At 33.9% G+C, this 21,386-nt stretch overlaps 1 protein-coding gene across 3 annotated transcripts in view; it reads left to right on the top strand.

Annotated features, from left to right (window-relative positions):
* LOC126886753 (PH and SEC7 domain-containing protein) overlaps positions 1–21,386 on the top strand; it is a 347,358-nt gene that overhangs the window by 257,567 nt on the left and 68,405 nt on the right. For all 3 annotated transcript variants that reach the window (XM_050653768.1, XM_050653769.1, XM_050653770.1), the window contains exons 6-9: positions 1,469–1,696; positions 8,141–8,462; positions 14,677–15,035; positions 20,717–20,946. In XM_050653768.1, coding sequence (XP_050509725.1) covers positions 1,469–1,696; positions 8,141–8,462; positions 14,677–15,035; positions 20,717–20,946 — 1,139 coding nt within the window. The remainder of the gene's footprint in view (positions 1–1,468; positions 1,697–8,140; positions 8,463–14,676; positions 15,036–20,716; positions 20,947–21,386) is intronic.

Genomic DNA, 21,386 nt, shown 5'->3' with positions numbered 1-21,386 from the left:
TGCGCCACAAACCTTGTTCTTTTATCCCTCCATATACTCTTCTTAGGATTTTCCGCTCAAAGCATTTGAGCAGTTCTTGGTCATTCCGTATAAGTGACCAAGTTTCTGAACGATATGTTAGCACTCGTCTTTTGAGTGTTTTGTAGGCAGACAATTTAATTTTTCTGGGTATTTTTGAGACCATCTGTCTTCTTAAGCCATAGTAACACTTGCGAGCACTATTCTTCTTTTGATTTATTCACTGACATTGTTATCTTTAGTTATCAGCGAGCCTAAGTATAGGAAGGTGTGGGCACCTTCGAGTTCTAGGTCGTCAATTATTATTCTTGTAGGTGTCTGGTTGCTTGACCTAGTGCAACACATATATTTGGTCTTTTGAACATTAATATTTAGTCACATAAGATTAATAACACAGGCTGACAAAGTTTGATTCTAACCCACCGATCCGAATATACTTTTCTCAGAAGATTTTTGTTGCGCTGAATCCTAATCTCAGCTTTGAATTGCCAAATTGGCTCTGGTTTGTGAGATATCCTGATCTAAAAGTGCAAAAATAACGGTTAAAATTAGAGTTCTCGAAGATCCCTGCGACGACTCGCGTGTAATGAATTTTGCACCGCTTCAATATTCTGTGGTATGCGAGTAGTTCTGACACTGCCACCTCTTTTTTGTGATGTTGAACCACTACTTCAAAGTTCATAACCCAAATCTTAATAGCCATATTAGACGGAACTGCAGCGCGGGCGGTAAATGGAAGCGTAAACGAAACGCTCGTTGTACACGCACAAAACTTTCACCTTTTTTGTAATAAGCTTTAACAGCAAATGCGCGCTATTCACTCGACCACGTCTCCATGATAACTAAATTTCCCACTCTCTAGATTCACAACGCTTGCGTCGTAAGTTCGCGGCTCCTCTATTTTATCGTCAGCAGCGTTGCCAAATCGTACCGTTTCAGAATTTCATTTGCAAGATCATTTAAAAGGCATTGAAGAGCTTCGATGTTATCTGACACTGTCGCTTAGGAATACCTAATGTTGTTAATAAACAGTGGAGAAAGTCGACAACCTTGCCTTACTGCCTGGTAAATTGCCAAAAACAGCTGCTTTTGCACTTTTAGGTTAGGATATCTCAGAAAATAGAGCCAATTTGGAGCTCATATTCATATTAACTGCACCAAAAATCTTCGGAAAAGTATGCTATATTTTGTGGTTCCAGGCTTGTCAGGGGCACAAAAATAGCGAAAAAACACTAACAGATCTCCTTTTTATTGATGACGTAAATATTCTTAATCTTAATATTCCCATTGACTGAACCATTTCACAGAACTCAATCAGTAAAAATAACGATTTAACTCAGTTCTACTTTTTTGGCATGGCGCACAAATTACGCCTATGGTATGTATCTGGTTGATACATAGCATACGCTAACATACATAGCATATCATAAAATGTACGATACCGTTTCAGATGGACAACCTGAGGTACCATAACAGCCACGCCCACCACCTGAGGCATCAACAGCACAACTCAGTGCCGAACAGCCCCAACGAGTCCGATCTGGGCCATCGAGGCAGCAACGCTGGGAAATCTGGTCCGAATTCCGCATCAACTTCCCCAATCAGTGCCAACAAGAGGGATCAGCACCAGCCCTCTCCTGCTGATCCCTATAACTTTGTGAGGACAAGTCGATCAGAGGTAAGAATGGCTAGAGACGATATGAACATGTTATTGAAGAAACTAAAATTGCTATAGGTATTGAACGGAAGTTCATTTTCTATCTATCTTATCTAATTCCTTATACTGTCCACGATTCCCCAGGAATATCATCTGGTCCAACCGCTTTACCTTTCTTTATTTTTAATTACTATATAGGTCAAAAATGAATAAAGATTTTCAATTTCGTTGCAACACGAAAGTACAGCCGCATTATATTCTAGTTCAATCAGAGAGTGCAGCAAGCACCTCTACCGGTTTCGAAACTTATTAGTCTCTCATCAGGAGGCACATATGCTGCTCTCTCTGACCCAACCAGGATAAACCCCGGCGTGCAGTTACGGATTACAACGAACGAAATGGCAGGGATGTCCTAGCGGCAACTGCTAGCAAAAGACTAAGTTTTCAATCTAATAGCACATAAAATAATATTAAAAATATTACTGTACATCCCACCAGATTGAAAACAATGGGAACCTTCTCTTGTTACACCTCCGAGGCTTCTAAAATTTGCAAGCCATAACGGATGCTGCGACTAAAGAAGATGAGGGAATTTTACAATTTATAATTCACGTCCCATCTGCTCAGCGCGGTAAGCCTAGCTTAGAAGCTTCGGAGGTGTAACCAGAGAAGGTTGCCATTGTTTTCAATCTGGTGGGATGTAGAGTAATATTTTTAATGTTATTTTATGTGCTATTAGATTGAAAACTTAGTCTTTTACTATATAGGTATTCCTTAAGTCAAAAGTCAGGGTTTAAGTCGTTCGTTGCATTATTGCTCTTTTATTGTCTTTTTCCATTGACTGCCTTATAATGAAAATTGCATCTGTTTTGTCTGAAATAATTGTCATCTGTCAATGACTCTCTCCCATATTTTCGTGGTGTGGCTAAGTAGTGTTATAGCCCTGCAGTTTGTACATTGTTGTTATGTCTCCCTTGTTTTTGTAAACTTAACGCTTCCCCAGGAATATCATCTGGTCCAATCGCATTGCCTTTCTTTATTTTTAACCACTTTCATCGTTTGTTAGTTTTGTCAGATCAGATATTTTTCATTACCATGAGGAAAAGTAGTTCAGTGCTTTATTCGAAGTAATAAATACCGAAGGTGTTGTAAAAGTTTTATTTACTGTGATAAAACTTTTATTTACAAAACATGCTAGTTATGAGTAACATGTATGTAGTTACATGCTGTAAATCAAATTTTATTAGTTTTTAAATAGGTTTTAATAATATTCCAAGAAACATTGTTGTATAATATGCAAATATGTACTAAAAGGATGGTTGAACAAAATTTAGTATATTATAGAAACACACAAAATTAAAAGGTCAAACTATTTTAACATTTGACATATTCTGCTCTTAATTAGATATATCTATTACAACAAATCTGCCACGATTCCAGACCTTTCAAAAAATCCATCAGCATCATTTGCACATTAACAAATCTCGAGAAACTTCTTCGAATGTTTCGTTATTCCTAAGTTTTTTGGACCACTAAAGTTAGGTGCGTATATTTTCTTCGGTATGATACTCACATGTAGATGTATTCCCTACATTTAATACTTCTTCAAAATACTCTTTCTATCTATTTACAATATTCTTTTTTATGTGCTATTAATTCTCCCTTTTTTCTTCTTTTAAAAAGTGGCATTTTTCTTATTGCATTGCTGTTATTTCGAACTTCTTGAAAACAATATAATTATTACTTTCTTTCTGTATAGATATCGTTTCTATTTTCTTTGTTTTTCTCAATTAAGTTTTCTTGATCTACATATGCTTTTTGCTGTTCTTCTTTCCATTTCATGTTTAGTCTTATCCTCTTTTCCTGTCTGTAGAATTTTTTCTTTTCCATTCCTCATCTTATTGATAGCTTCTTTCCCTTCTTTGCATTTGGCATCAAACCACTCGATTTTACAAATTGTATATATTTTTGTTTTTCGTGGAATTACATTTTTACTACCAGTTCAGTAACTATATTTCCCCCCTTCCACCTATAATATTATACCAAGTTATACAAAGACATAGGAAGATAAAAAATATAGCGAAAAATATATATCAAAAGGTAATCAATGGATGCATACCACTATATTAATAATATAATCATATAGGTTCGTGAACCAATATTATAATTTAGTTTAATTACCTTGGTTTTATTCGGAGTCGCCCACTACGACTGTATACAATTGAATATCGATACAAAAACTACTTTCTCTCAAAAGTTTTAATCAATTTTAATCGAGACATATGTTTATTAATAATTAAAAGCAAAGAAGTGGGCTGCATGGATAATTATTACACTTTAAAAGGATAAGCTGCGTTTTGAATTATTAATAATGGATCGAAAAAGCTAATAAAAGGTTATTTTATAGATATATTTAATAAGGTATAATTTAATAATGTTTTTTTTTGTATACATTAACATTATGTATAATTTAACTACTTTCTGTGTTACTGTATTATTTCTTTCTATTTTTGTGAGTATCTAAAAATGACAGGTTCATTTCTATTGTGCCATGACATGTAGTTTTTACTATATAAATATTTCTATCTGTCTATCTATCTATGGTTCGTACGATATAAATACCGTTGCACGTCATCCGCGTCATAGAAAGTGACGTCAAATAATACCAACACGAAATATTTAGAAGTCGTAGATCTGTTTCTATTTAGAATCGTTTAGCCAAGTGCACTGGAATTACAGCCACTAGACATATGTTTTATTATGTATGCGTAGAAATAATATTAGAGGATTTCTATTATCGTAAACTTAAAGAAATGCACCATAACTTGTTTCATTTAATTTGTAAAGTGCAATATAAAGCGTTTTTATAAAGCACACTTGTTCGGATTACACTGTAACTGCGATCGAACGAAGGTCACATTTTGGCATAAATTGGTAACACTTATTTGACAGCTGCGGTGTTGACACCTCAGATTTGTTTTTACTATTTACTATAATTGAGGCCGTGAGAGCCAGAGTGGCCTAACTGATTTTAACATTACTTTACATAATCAAAGAAAATGATCAGAAGCTAACAATGTCCGATTGTTTTAGTAGTTTTATGTTGACCAAAAATCATTATTGGTCAACATATAATTACTAAATCAATCAGACATTGATAGCTTCTGATTATTTTCTTCGATTATGTAAAGTAATGTTAAAATCAATTAGGCCACTCTGGCTCTCATGGCCTCAATTATTTGTTTTATTATATGTATTGCTTTTATTATTTACTTTAACGTAAGATTATTATTTAATTCTTGTTTTCTGTTTCTAATGTTTTTATTTATTTACATTGAATATTAATTTGCTTTGTTATATAATCCACTTCTGCAATTATATTTTATTTAAAATGAATTCAGGATTTATTTGTAATTTGGCAACAATGTCAACTTGGATCTCTGACGTAGATAATGACGTGCAACAATATTTATACTGTACGAACCATATCTATCTATTTAAAAAACATATCTGTCTTATCAGTGTAGAATCGAGGTAGCCTTAAGAGGATCGGTACGTATTTTCGGCTGCAATGCTATTCAAATGGGGATTAATTTTTTTCAAATCCTGAGAAAACTAATAAGTATTTTTAAAAAATTTAAACGCAGAATGAAAGATTACGTTATTAGCGAGGGCCGAAAGTCCCTGAGAACTTCTATAATGTTTATTTTAATAAGTTACAGGGGTGAAAAAACTAAGAGAAAATTTAGTGTGATTTTTAATTTCAAATATCTCATTCACAATAAACTTTTTATTTATTCTAAGGGACTTTCGGCCCTCGATAATAATTTAGTCTTTCATTCTGCGTTTAAATTTTTCAAAAATATTTATTGGTTTTTTCAGGATTTGAAAAAAATGAACACAATGCCGTGGTAATATTTTCCAAATCTGTCTTTGTCTTACAACGCACTCAACCGAATATAATATTGTCAGCATATATTGTCAGTCAGACACTGACAATCAGTGACAATTTTAAATATTTGACATTGCATCGGGAATATTTTGAGAAATTGATTAAATATTATTGATATATAGTGTATTTGATAAATAATTGATTTAAGACGTGAACTTAATAAAAAGTTATTTATTGTGTATTATTTGTGGAAGATCCAAGCAGAGAATACATCAGATTGATATATCCTGTGATCCAAGTATTTTGTTGTTAGAGGTGTTCAAAATTGTAAGCGTTCCAAAATAACAACATATTATTAAAAAATCACTTTAACACTTTTCCTCTTTTCTCGATTGATTATTAGTTTTTGTTGTACAAATAAATTATTACAATCACTGAAAACATAGTTAGTGAAAAAATTATCACATTTATTAACTGAATTAATAATTTGCAATTATAAAAATAACAGTTATCCAAGAACATTCAAAAGCCATCTCTTTAAATTAATTATGACATTTTCAAGTAGAATGACATTCTAGTAATGTTTATATATCCACACCAGTGTGAATTTTACTACACGTAATTTGCCGTGTAAAGACAGAAAAAGTAGGGATACACGTAAAATATTTGCGAATTATGTACCCATAGCCTTAACACCATTTTTAAAAATGAGGTCATTCTTCTGTAATGATAACTTGCAACTTAAACTTCGAAAGCGCATGATTAAATGTTACATTTGGTCAGTCCTCTTCTACGATGTCGAAGCAGGGACATTAAAAATATCCACCATTAATTGTTTGGAGGCCTTTGAAATGTGGCTGCACAGACATACACTGAAAATACCATGGACGGCTATGCTGACAAATGTGGCAGTCCTTAAGAGAGCAAATGCTGCCCGCGAGCTTCTTGATAACACCAAATATAGAAAGATGGACTAATTTGGACACTTAGTAAGGGGAGACCGATATAATATTCTTCATCTTATGATGGGTAAAATCCAAGGACGCAGAGGAATTGGTAGAAAGCAGGCCTCTTGGTTGAAGAATATCAAGGGAGTGGATAGGAGTAAATAAAGCAGAACAACTATTTAGAAGAACTCGAGACAGAGACAGTTTTGCCATGTTAATCGCCAACGTAAAGGGTACTTGATAGGCCACATTAAGAAGAAGATATATCTGTCTATCTATGTAACACACGATGACTAAATGCATCACTTCATATGGTGAAATGATTAGCCAGATGTTCAGTGTGCTTAGTTTCAACCAATCGGTCTCCCATATCTTATCTTACAAGTGGTGCTGTTGTTAGTTCTGCCATTAGTTCATTTAGAATAGAATACAACTTGGTATCCACATTAATGATTGTTATTGGTGATCGTGCTAACTCTCTCCTGTTTCATTCTATATATCTTTCGGTGTCTGTTTGTCACTTCAAAATCGAGTAAGTGTTGCTGTATCAATATCTAATTCAAGTAGATTCACAAGTAGCACCGAACGGGTTTATTAAGTCTTACGGATGCTTTAAAACTGTAGAATAAAACTAAAGTTAAAACCATTTGGTTTTTAAGTAAACCTTAAGGTTGCAATAAAACCGCTTTCAGCATAAAAGGGCCCACTCTGAAAGAGGTCAGTAAAAACCTTCATAAAACTTTGTTTTCTTAAGCAACTTGTTTTAAAACTGCTGTGAAGGTGCTTTTAAAACCATGTTAAAAGACACTTTAAGTGCAGGTAGTTTTATAGCAAACTTAAAAAGGTTTCTTAAATGGAGACTTTTAAAGACAATTTACCATATTAAATGATTCTTTAAACCCATATACTCCATATAGGCTATAGGCCAACAAATTTTTACATGTGTTATGCTAGGTAGATACGTATTTGTAACCATAAAATAATAAAAATACTTGGTTATTTCGGACTGTCAAGGTAGAAAAACACTTGCTTTATTGATAATGTTAACAAAAATAGGTCTAAATAACTGAGGCGCCCTAAAATTTCCGATTTCGGCGATTAAAAAGTGCAATAAAACTAAAAGGTAACAAACTAGAATCTAATAAAACCAAACAGTCAGGAAGTTCTTCATAAAACTGATTAGTTTTAAAGTGAACTGAGAATAAACCATTTTAAAACTACAATAAGACAAATTATCTATTAAGATTAATTAGTCTTATTTGATACTTCAAAACTAGTGACAAATTCTTAACAGTTTTAAAGTTCTGGCAGTATATCTACAAGGTAACTTTAAAACCATTGTCATCTTATTTACGACAATAAAATCTTTATAAATCTTAAATAAAACTAAAATGTTTTTATTGTGCTACTTGGGTTTCTTGTGACCGACAACAAGCGAATACTGTCACCTTCCACCTGCAAAGGAAGAGCTGTCACGTTCAACATTTTGTATCTTGTGTTGTCAATTATTACGAAATAGTAATTCATGTATAACTGTGTCTAAGGATCTATGGTCCTTCGAGCCGGATTGGAATATATTAAGATTTGAACCATTTCGTTCATAACTCTTTCTTTTATTATTTCTAGGACCAATTACAAGGTCAAAATGACCTTTACAACGTCAGCGTTGCCAACTCGGAAGCCGACGAGGACGTCACGAGTTCCCTCAACACGTTGCTCGACACCCGGCCGGACTCGGTTACAGCGAATTGCAACAGCGACAGCGACCGAATCGTGTGGACCTACAACGCCCCCATTTCCGACCAACAGAAGTTCGCGCACGCGCTCTCGAACGGAAGCAGTTCGTCTCACAGCAACGTTTCGCCGACCTCCTCCAGCCCTCTTCATTCTTCCGGTTCGCCTGCTTCACCCACTTCAGTGTCTTCCTCTGTGATGTCCAGCCATTCGGGTAAGTTTTCGGTCTTAATAAAAATAAAAAAACGGATTATACTCCGACAAGAAATTACAAAGGGTGACTCATAAATGTAAGATACTTTTCTAATTTTACGAGTGTAATAAAAATATGCGTTGGGTGCCAATGTAACAAAAATCTGAAGTTGCAGCTTCAGGTGTAACAAAAATATGAATAGGGAGCACCGGAGTTAAGGTGTCATCATCATCATCATTCTCTTTGTCATTATCCCAATGGAGGGTCGGCTTTCCTAATTGCATTTCTCTTTAAATCAATCTCCTTTACCGACATGTCCTGCCTAAATGTCTCCCAGCAGGTCTTCTTTGGTGGTCCTCTCCTGCTTCTTCCAGGATCCCGCCTAAACTTCCCCTAATATACTCATTCCTAACTTTATCTTTTTTGATTACTCCACTAATCTATCTAAGCATTCTCATTTCCGCCACATGCATCTGTTGTTCCTCTTTCTTTTTAACTGCTCAACATTCAGTTCCATACATCATAGCCGGTCTTATTGCTGTTTGATAGAATTTTCCCTTCAGTTTCATTGGGATTTTTCTGTCACACAATACACCACTCGCTTCCTTTCACTTCATCCATCCAACCCTAATATTCTATTGCATGCATCTCCATCTATTTCCCCATTACTCTAATACCGATCTACTAATACTACTACTACTAGTACCAATTTAAAACTCACTTTCACAATCATTTCACTGTCCAAAGATATCATTTTATTTGTAGTAACTCAATCTTTAAATGAACATTCCAAATATTCTGTTTTTGCTCTACTAAGCTTTAAATATTTTTCCTCAATAGCTTGTCTCCACTGTTCCAGTATTTGTTCTAAGTCGCTTTCTCTATTTCCTACTAACACTACGTGATAAGCATACATTAAGCACCACGGAATGTTACCCTGTAGTTTCGCTGTTATCTGATACAAAACTAATGAGAATAATTAATAAGGACTAAGCACCGAGCCTTGGTGGCATCCTACTTTCACATGAAATTTATTAGTCTCTCCCGCACAACTCTCCCACAATCTTTACGTATTCACCGGAGACCTTCATATTCAGTGCCCATCACAGAATCTCTCGAAGACCTCTATCATACGCTTCCTCAAGATCAATGAATACCATATGAGCAGTTCTTTCTTTATTCCTGTATTTTTTCCATCAACTGCATTATAATAATAATTGCATTTGTTGTTGATCTGTCTTGCATAAACCCAACTTGATCATCGGATATTTCGGTTTCTTCTCTTATCTGTCTATCAATTACTCACTCCCATATTTTCATGGTGTGGCTAAGTAGTTGTATGACCCTGTAGTTTGTACAGTTACGATCATTGAATAGTTTACAGCCTTACGTATTTAGGAGCCGATTTTTTTAAATTTTACCTCGTTTAAACGCACCTTTTACGTCAAAGTGACGTTACCAGTGGTGTACCTAGAATAGGTTGATTAAAATTAAAAAATCAAAGCAATATAAATATATTTTACAAAATTTAAAAAAAAAGCCAAGGGCCATTAGATGCCGAGGCATTAAGCTAAATAAAAAAATTAACAAAATGGGAAGTATACAAAAAAGTTTTTTTGGAGAAGTTTGATATCGTTTTATTTTATTTTTCAACACGCGAAATTTTTGACAAGTATTGACGTTTTGAAATTTTTTGACTTTGACATTTATCAGATCCGTACGACACTGCAATTTAACAGTATTAAAATATAAAAATTAAGGTGTAAACTATTCAGTGATCGTAACTGTACATTGTTGTATGTCTCTCTTGCTTTTGTAAACAGTTACTACCTACATAATATACTGTTTCCGCATTCGTCTGGCTTCAACTTCCATAATTCTCTTAAATAAACCTGTTATCCAACTTGATCCTGTCTCTCCTAATGCTTTCCACACTTCTCCAGAAATATCATCTGGCCCAACTGCTTTTCCTTTCTTTATTTCTAACACAAGTTCTTGATGTATGAAACGAAATGAGAAGTCCCAGATCCGAAAATCTGAGAACCTCTACCATGGAACCAATTTCTGGGTACCACCTCAATCTGTGCCTTCTACAATTTACAAAGCAAGCAGACGACGAATAAAGCAGACGAAAGGAACTCTACAATATGCAGTCACCTTCGGTCCATTCGTCTAGGTAAAAAATGCAACGAAGTTGATTCCGTGTACTCACAATATGAGTAAACCGAGAAAATGAAAGGCAGTCTATGTTTCGTTACAGTTCAGAGGCGATCGTCATCCCCTTCTTCTTTCTTCTTTAGATGAGTCTTCTTAGCGAAGGTTGGCGATGACTTCTGTAATGTCTTCTCTATTTTGGGCTTTTCTTATTAAACTTTGAAAGTCTAATACTGTCCATTCTTTGATGTTGCGCAGCCAGGTCACTTGTCGTCTACCCGGACCGTGTCTGCCTTCTATAATAAGCTGAAGGAAGTTATACCTGTCGTGTCTAAATATGTGTCGAAAATAAGATGTTTTACGTTTTTTGACAATTTATGTGAGTTCACGTTCTCTATTCATACGCACTTCATACGAACTTCTTCATTTCTAATGCGGTCGGTCCATGTAATTTTCAGCATACCACGAAATACCCACATCTCAAAGCTCTCTAAACGTCATAACGAGCTGACTGTTACGTCCAAGCTTCCATGCCGTGTCATAGTACACTATATACTGTTATATTTCTATTTGATCTGAAAATTAAATTTTGATAATTATAAGCAGAATTCAATTTAATATAAAATATTTTCAATTTTCTCAACCACGGGCATATAAATTTAGAACAACCTGTATACAACAAATTGTTATATTTAATTTTAAGAAGTGATTAAACGAAACTCGGGACAATGCGCTTAGAATAAAACTCAAGTGAAATCGATAATAGGTCATTATCGTTGTTCGCGGAAGGTTCGATCATTAGCCGATACTAAATAAGACTTAGTGGAAATAGAGAATAGGTCATTAAATTTTGTAAATAGTAGAAAGTAATTTTAGAATGGGAATTAACTATTTTCTTTGAAATCCATTAAGCATATTTAGAAAGATTAAAAATTGGTTTTGAGGAAGACTGCGAATGAGAGTTGGTGGTGGAAGGTTGATTTGTGAATCTGGAAGGGATATTTAGAAAGTAGGGGAATGAATGACAAATAGAGATCAGAATGTTTTGAGCTGTCGAGAAGTGAAGTCCAGTAGTAGACGGTAGTGTACGGAGAGTGAGAAAGCCGGTGTAGTTCCGTGAGTGTGGAGTATCTATCGTGGAACGAGAGGTAGGCCAGGTTGAGAGTAAAAGAACCTCCTTGAGCCAAGAGTGTCCCGGTAGCTGATTGCAGTTTCGAAAAAGGTAGAATACAGCATCACGACAGAAGCAGGAACGGGAGCTATACGAGCTAGTTTTCAAAGGAGAACATTACTGGAAGACAGGACGAGGTTTTGATCGCAGCCAAGGATAGCAGGAAACGGGTTTTGTGTGAAGACATTCTCAGTTCACCAGAAAAAGGTCAGTCTCATTTGTTTGGACATGAATGTATGGGTTTTTCGTATAAAATACCACATTTAAAATTGAAGAACATAATCAATAATATCAGAAAAACTGCATCAAACTTAAATAGAATTGTTGCTAATAAATCCTAATAGTTAAATGTTAATAAAAACTTTCAATTGGAAACCAAAAGGAAATAAGATTCCCATTTGTAAATGTTATGTTTAAGAATAACAAGATCTAGCAAATATTAAGCAGTGATTGCCATTTAAATAAAATAAACAATATTTTGATTATAATTATTGTAACCCATATGTGTGTATTATTTTACTCTTTTCTTTCCTATCCCGATTAGGAACCATTGAGAAATACTTAGAAGCCACGAGAGTAAGTAATTAATTTTATAATTCGCCCTGAGATTGAAAACATATTGATATGTGATCTGGTAAATTAATTAGATTATTATTAATGCATTGATTAAATTAAATGACATATAAGAATATTATCTCATATCAATAATCAAGAACATATCAATACATAACACTTTATCATGCGGTATCGTGTTTCTTGCCTGTTCTATTCTACATTTAACCTCTTGTTCTTGGTCTAAGGTTTCATGTATCCAACACCCTAGGTACTTAAACTTTTTCACTTGCTCAACGAGATTGTTGTTGACTAGTATGTTGTATGTTTATAACTGGTGTGTACTTTTTGAAATTACCATTGTTTTAGTTTTTTTTTACATTCACCTTATATAGGCCATACAGTTCTCCTTCTCGCACTACTTTGGTTATCAGAATTTGTAGTTCTTCTTCACTGCAAGCAATCAGTACTGTATCATCGGCGTGCCTGATATTGTTCACGATTTTTCCATTGACTTTTATTCCTTCTTATGCTTCATCTAGAGCTCGTGCAAAGATTTCTTCTGAGTACAAGTTGAATAATAATGGTGATAGTATACAACCTTTTCTAACTCCTCTTTGGATGCTTATCTTTATTTGGAAAGTGACCTTGAGGGTTTTAGTTAAATATGTTCAGTTATACGTCTCACCCTCTCAGAGATCTTCAGAGCGGCTATATGATCTACTCTTCTACAGGGTGTTTGGTAAAGAATGGGCCATAGCTTAACCTCAAATTGAAATCCCTGAGCTTAAAATAGGTCATTTTGAGCTAACTTACCTTAGTACGAAAGTTGATAATAACCGAAATACAAGGTGTCAAAGTTAATCTTTTATTTTATTTATTCTTGAATATTTCCTGATAGACATGGGATAACAACAAGAAATTTGGTAAGCGAAGGTTTTTTGGGACGAAAAATCTAAATTCGCCACCAAAAATTATGTATTACCCAGAGGGAGCCACATACGTATTTCAGCGCTCATTTAATACGTTCAAATTCTTTTATTCCCCACTCTACATACTTTTTGGATCAAAAAGTTTATTCTCTTTATATTTTTACTTAAAAAAGATATACTACATTCATCTCGCTAAACTCAACTGTTTTCGAGGTAAACGCTTTTTAAGTCTGCGAAACAACATAATTTTTTGCACAATATCATTGTAGTTACACCCGAAAAATTACTTAAAACCATAATAATTGTACCAGTTCTCATATTTATGTCATTGCATCGCAAATTCCATTTGAAGAAATTTGCGATACATTTTTGTAAATTTTTATGGTTTTAAGTTATTTTTCGGGTGTAACTACAATGATATTATGCAAGAAATTATGTTACCTCGCAGATTTAAAATGCGTTTAAAATCTCGAAAACGGTTAAGTTTAGCGAGATGAATGTAGTATACGTTTTTTAATTAAAAATATTAAAAGAATAAAAGTTTTGATTCAAAAAGTATGTAGAGTGGATAATAAAAAAAATTGAACATATTAAATGAGCGCTGAAGGCCTATGTGGCGCCCTCTGGGTAATACCTACATCATTTTCTCGTCCCAAAAAACCCCTGTTTACCAAATTTCGTGTTATTATCTCATGCCTGTTCGGAAATATTCAAGAATAAATCGTCGTTGCCAAGTCAAAAGCTGCTATGTGGGTTTTATAGAATTTTATAGGAGACAGATAAAACCTAAACGTTGAATTCAAGGTCGTTAATTATTTCTGCTATGTGCATGAAGAAATCCACATAGCAGTGTATGACGGGCGCGCGTTATGTAAATATTTTTCTTCTACGTGGATGAGGACTCCACATAGCATGTTTATTGCGATACCCACTCACATAACATATTTTTCAAACTTGGATATTACAGCAATTATATGAATTACCATATAACTGTATTTATAGGACGGTGACCAACGTAAAAATCTGTTAAATGGTACAGATATCTCCTTTTATGAAAAAGTCCCACTTAGCAGCTTTTGACTTGGCAACGATGAAATAAAATAAAAGTTTAACTTTGACACCCTGTATTTTGGTTACTATCAACTTTCGTACTAAGGTAAGATAGCTTAAATCTAACTATTTTAACCTCATAAATCTAAGGTTAAGCTATGGCCCATTCTTTACCAAACACCCTGTATATCTCTGGGAGTAGATCATATAGCCTCTCTGAAGATCCCTGAGAGGACAAAACGTATGTAAAGAGATGATGATTGCCTCTGAAACAAAATGAAACATAGACTGTCTTTCATTTTCTTGATGTATGTATTTTTATTTAGAAGTAGTTTAGAAGTAGTATTTGTTTTATTGATGATGTGTCTTGTTGTAGGATCAAAACGAACGCCTTATGGTCTCTCAAACGGACCCATGGGACAGCTGCCTGGCGGCGGCGACTACAGCGTCTCCGAAGCAGTGTCGAACATTTCGAGTCCCGATTACCATGATGACGACATTGTCGGTTTGCGCGATTGCGTCATGGAAATCAGTGACCATAGTGATAGTGACAGTACTTTGTTAGTGTCCGAACCTCGTCAGAGGCACGTCAGGGTGCACAATAGTAGTTCGACGGGAGGGAATTCGGATAGTAGTGATCATCGCATTGTGATACAAGTGAAAGGACCCGACAAAGATAGGAATAGACAGAGTGATAGTATGTCTACGTTACGAGGAGATAATGATGGATATCAGGTAAGGATAGATATCACATAGAATGTGACATTTATGTGAAACGTGACATTTTGTATGACATTTGACGTAAAATGTAACATCTTTGCCAAAGGGCCTAGCCGGGTAAGATGATGAAAAGTGCCCCCATCTCGATTCGAATTACATATAGGTCACCGTTTAGCATATTATAGTGAAACTAACTTTCTGAAATATTTGAAAATAAATCTTAGAAATATTTATAATGTGGTCATGTGACCCACCTAGAGCCTAATTAGGGTTTTTATGTTTTTATTTTTTATCTCAGCCAAATCGAGAAAAACGAAAAACTTTAAATAAAAAATTTGTAAGGTTTAAAAAGTTCTGTCCGAAAAAATTAATTTTTTTAATTTTTGGCGGGAAAAAATTTTAGAACGATTTTAAAATTTTAAATGAGTATAAAAAATAACTAAGACATTCGTTTGCACGAAAAAAAAAATATATAACGTGTATTTTTGTATAATGTTTCACTCTGAATTTTTTCAAATTTTTAAAATTGGTAAAACGCACATTTAAAAGTAAAAAACCGCATTTTTTCGGTTTTTTTTTTCGTTTTTTGATATAATTTTATACATATTTTTCAAAAAAGGTAACACCGTCACTAGAATAGGTAAAAAATTGAAAAATAATTGGAATTTGCTTAATAAAAATTTTTTGTAATGCCATCCATTTTCAAGATACAGGGCGTTGAAGAAAACAAAATTTTACACATTTTTTATGATTTTGTCGAAACTACTGGCAACATTGTAATAAAATTTGGCGAGTTTTAAGAGGTAGTTGTTGTGCATTTTTTGACATGCAATTAAGAATTTTATATTTATCATTGGCGCGCATAGGGATAATGGTCTGAACTTTTTAAAGAAAAAAGATAGTACGCCACTGACATATTTCAAATTAACAATCGTTTTTGAATTCCTCGTTCAATTTGTAACAAAAAATCTGTCTTCCTATTTTTTCATACTACTTGCCATTTTTATTCCAAAAATAAAACATCTTAACCCTTACAAAGTTTTTAGTTTCTACATCTACATAAACTCGTACATCAATTATAAAAACTAATTCGAATACTTTGGAAGCGTTAAGATATTTTATTTTTTGCAGCAAAACGGCGCCTTGTGTGAAAAAATGAGAAGGTAGTTTTTTTATCGCAAATTGAAGGAGGAATTCAAAAAGATTGTTAATTTGAAATATGTCAGTGGCATACTATCTTTTTTCTTTGAAGAGTTCAGATCATTGCCCCTAAGCGTGCCAATGATGAATATCAAATCCTTAATTGTATGTCAAAACATGCACAATAACTACCTCTTAAGGTGATACAGTAGCGATCAACAAGTAGCCAAAACGCGTTCCAAGATTGCGGCTGTAATTTTGAATATTTTTTCGAGATATTTGGCACACGTATTCGTAATATAATAAAGAATGGCGGTACAGAGCCCAATTTGAAAAATATATTAATATGTGAAAATTACTCTGTAATTAAATACAATATTAAAAAAACGAGCCTGTACCGCCATTAAGAAGAACAAAAAAATACACTTTCTTCAAATAAACTTTTTTATCCGATGCCTAGATTTTGTGTCATTTTGGAACTACTAATGAAATAAAAAAAATTAGTAGTTCCAAAATAACACAAAATCTAGGTAGGCATCGGATAAAAAAGTTTATTTGAAGAAAGTGTATTTTTTTGTTCTTCTTAATGGCGGTACAGGCTCGTTTTTTTAATATTGTATTTAATTACAGAGTAATTTCCACACATTAATATATCTTTCAAACATCAATATATTTCTGTACCGCCATTCTTTATTATATTACGAATATGTGTGCCAAATATTACGAAGAAATATTCAAAATTACAGCCGCAATCTTGGAACGCGTTTTCGCTACCTGTTGATCGCTACTGTTTCCTCTTAAAACCCGCCAAGTTTTATTACAATGTTGCCAGTAGTTTCGTCAAAATCGTAAAAAATGTGTAAAATTTTGTTTTCTTCAACGCCCCGTATCTTGAAAATGGGTAGCGTTACAAAAAATTTTTATTAAGCAAACCCCAATTATTTTTCAGTTTTTTACCTACTCCAGTAACGGTGTTACCTTTTTTGAAAAACGTGTATACAATTGATAATTGTATCAAAAAACGAAAAAAAAACCGAAAAAATGCGGTTTTTTTATTTTTAAAAGTGCGTTTCACCAATTTTAAAAAATTGAAAAATTTCAGGGTGAAACAATATGCAAAAATACACGTTATATATTTTTTTCGTGAAAACGAATGCCTTAGTTATTTTTCATACTTATTTAAAATTTTAAAACCGTTCTAAAATTTAAATTTCCCTCCAAAAATAAAAAAAAATTTCGGACAGAACTTTTTAAAGCTTACAACTTTTTTATTTAAAGTTTTTCGCTAGTTCTCGATGCAGCTGAGATAAAAAATAAAAACATAAAAACCCTAATTAGGCTCTAGGTGGGTCACATGACCACCTAGGGGGCTAACAATTTCAGAAAGTTAGTTTCACTATATATGCTAAACGGTGAGCTATATGGAATTCGAATCGAGTTGGGGGCACTTTTCATCATCTTACCCGGCTAGGCCCTTTCACATAAGATTTCTCATTACACATAAAAGGCGTGTTCCGTGAATATCGCGTTTTACATAAAAGTCACATTTCACATTTTACGTCAAATGTCACATAAAATATCATGTTTAATAAAAATGTCACGTTCTGTGCAAATTGGACAAACAAGGCATTCCAACATGCTGTCAAAATTAAATCAATGTGGCGGCCGGGAGGTAAACACAAATGTTATCATCTCAGTTCTTAATGTGTTTTACATCATCTTAGTTGCGTTTCTTTGTCTTTGTTTTGTACAAGGATTACTTTAACATTTTCACTAGAATTAATTTAAAAAGATAATATGCCTCATTTCTGTTGTGTTTTGAAGTGTGGAATCAGTGCTACATTTTAAGCATAAAACAACTAAATAAGTTATCATCTGAGAGACAATAACATAAAACAACTAAATAAGTAATTATCTGAGAGACACAAACAATGGTTCAGTGCTATGAAACGTCCTTTTAAAATGCCAAATATCTATGTCCATGTTACTTACGCTTAGAAAACTGTTTAAACCGTAGGTTAACTCAGACCCCTTGAGGGAAAGTGGACCTATATTATTTATTTTGACAATCTTTTGCTTGTACCTACTAGCAACATTTGTATTGTCTACCAACAACTTTATGTGCACTAACAACTCTATATGCACTCATGTATTCACTGCTTAAAACTAAATAAAGTCGTTCAAGTACTTCTTCAACTAAAAACGTCACAAAATCTACAACAAAATGTTCGGAAAATACAACTAAAAGACTGTTAACGGTAAAAACTTATCAAACAATCTGATAAAAATAATATAAACAAACACAATGTTTGACAGTTTGACTCCCAGCGGTTTCATAAACGTCAAAGTCTTGGAATGCCGTATGATTTAACATACTGCATGGTTAATGTCTCCATGTAATCATATTTCTTTCGTTAAGTCCTATCACGAAACATCTCACACGCCCCTACCTAAGGCCTCTGGCAATCGGTCCTCTAGCCACAAACCCTTTATTATTTAAAAATCCACTAGGAAGAATTTCCTGTAGCTGGCTGTATACCATTAATTACAAGTAAAATTTAATAAAAAATTTTGGTCTTGGTAAAAGGTATATTATTTTAAAAAGCCCTATAGGGCTACAAACATCGAACAGAACGTTTTCGCTCTAAAAAGAGCATCATCAGTGTTGCCTAAAATAAGTATAACCATATTAATTATCAAAATGTTGAACTTAAAGTGATGACCAAGGTAGAATCAAAGTTTGGTTATACTTACAAGAACATGGTGAGCCAACCAAAAAAATACGAAGGTCAAAGCCTTTCAAAAATGGACTAAAAGTCACATCAAAATGCTAACATAGCAAATTCCAAAGGATGGATATAATCCCTAAGGATATGGCCCTAGGATAACATATGACTCCCACACGTTGTAAGTGGGTCAAAGGTAACAAATTAGGTCATTATGTTACAAGAGCTGACAGGCAACTAAGATGTGAGATATCAAAAGCGAATCTGTCTGATGTCAAGACAACAATTGTCAATGGAACTTGAAGTATCATGAAAAATTGGTTACACAGCTACTAAATTTATAGTTGTTTATAGTACAAGCAATGATAACAGCTAACATCAGTGTGTTGGAATTATAAAAATAAAGAGTTAGTGAGAATAGATTATCTAGATGTAAAATAGAAGGGGGGAATTTGAGTACCCACAATACACTTCATTGATGATTGTGGGTACTCAAATTCCCCCCTTCTATTTTACATCTAGATAATCTATTCTCACTAACTCTTTATTTTTATAATTCCAACACACTGATGTTAGCTGTTATCATTGCTTGTACTATAAACAACTATAAATTTAGTAGCTGTGTAACCAATTTTTCATGATACTTCAAGTTCCATTGACAATTGTTGTCTTGACATCAGACAGATTCGCTTTTGATATCTCACATCTTAGTTGCCTGTCAGCTCTTGTAACATAATGACCTAATTTGTTACCTTTGACCCACTTACAACGTGTGGGAGTCATATGTTATCCTAGGGCCATATCCTTAGGGATTATATCCATCCTTTGGAATTTGCTATGTTAGCATTTTGATGTGACTTTTAGTCCATTTTTGAAAGGCTTTGACCTTCGTATTTTTTTGGTTGGCTCACCATGTTCTTGTAAGTATAACCAAACTTTGATTCTACCTTGGTCATCACTTTAAGTTCAACATTTTGATAATTAATATGGTTATACTTATTTTAGGCAACACTGATGATGCTCTTTTTAGAGCGAAAACGTTCTGTTCGATGTTTGTAGCCCTATAGGGCTTTTTAAAATAATATACCTTTTACCAAGACCAAAATTTTTTATTAAATTTTACTTCTTTATTATTTAGTTCTTGAGCTACCCTCTTTCCAACGACATTCATATGACATAATACGATTTTGCTGATATTTCCAACATAAAACGAACCAACGATGACCATATTGGACTTTAGCATTTTTAATCGGTTTATGCCTTCGCAGGTATTATGGTGGTAACTGGATATTTAACTTCCCTGGAATGGGGTTGACTATCAGGAATACACTATATACTCATAACTACTTTATTTGATTAAACTAATACCATATAAATGTATTCAGTTGATAGGTGACATTATTCTGCTCTAACGGCAGCAACCTCCCAAACCTAACTAACTAATTCGACTGACCCACTAATGACTCAAATCTGATCGTGTTCCCATATTTATCAAATACTTCGTTTTGTAAATATGTTTGTATATATTCTCGTTAGTGTGTCAAAATCAATAATCGACCTTGTTGATCTAAGCAAAACGTGGACTTTAACTAAGGTGTTCTACTTTGCAATTATTATAACAAATATGCGTAATGTTTATTGTTTTATAAATAAATATCTAACGAATACTTTAAGGTAATTTAAGGATTTCTAAATTATCTAAATAATGAGATAAATCCCATTATAGTATAAAACAATTTTACATTTTCTTTACTGTTTTCTTCCATTTTTCTCGGAACTGTCCCAGCTTTCCATTGTCGCCCCTTTACTAATTATTTCGTTATTTTTTAGATGTCTAACGATATGGTGCAAGAATTCGAGCACGAGGAAGATGGTTTCCGGGAGATCACGAACAAATCTTCGCCGCTGTCTTCTGAGGACGAAAGCGACGTTGAGAGTCTTCATAGTTTCCACTACTCGCCGAAGGCAGTTGACATGCCTTCTGCCATCAGGCTCGCGAAGAGGTTGTACGGTCTGGACGGGTTTAAGAAGTCCGATGTGTCCAGGCATCTTAGTAAAAAGTAAGTATAAGTTTGTAGAAAACGACGCTTGATGCTAGAAATCATTGACAAGTATACAGGGTGTCCCCGAAAATAGTGCGTTCCTTTAAGGTATGGATATAATACACAATTTAGAACAAAAGATTCCTATAACATTTTTTTCTAAAGTTAACCGTTTCCGAGAAAAAAATTACATTGTTCTCCATATAAGTGAATTTTTATTTTCATAAATTTGAATGACATGGCAACGTAGCCTAGAATAGCTTGCTGTGACTGTGGAAAGGGCCTAGCCGGGTAAGATGGTGAAAAGTGCCCTCAACTTGATTTAAATTCCATATAGGCCACTTTTTAGCACATATAGAGGAACTCACTTTCTGAAATTTTTAGCCCCCTAGGTGGTCACGTGACCCCCCTAGAGCCTAATAAGGCTTTTTATGTTTTTATTTTTTATCTCAGCCGCA

Source organism: Diabrotica virgifera, chromosome 6 (genome assembly GCF_917563875.1).
Source record: "Diabrotica virgifera virgifera chromosome 6, PGI_DIABVI_V3a".
Lineage (NCBI taxonomy): Eukaryota > Metazoa > Arthropoda > Insecta > Coleoptera > Chrysomelidae > Diabrotica > Diabrotica virgifera.
Note: the sequence above shows the minus strand (reverse complement) of the source record. Positions and strands in the feature narration are given on the sequence as shown.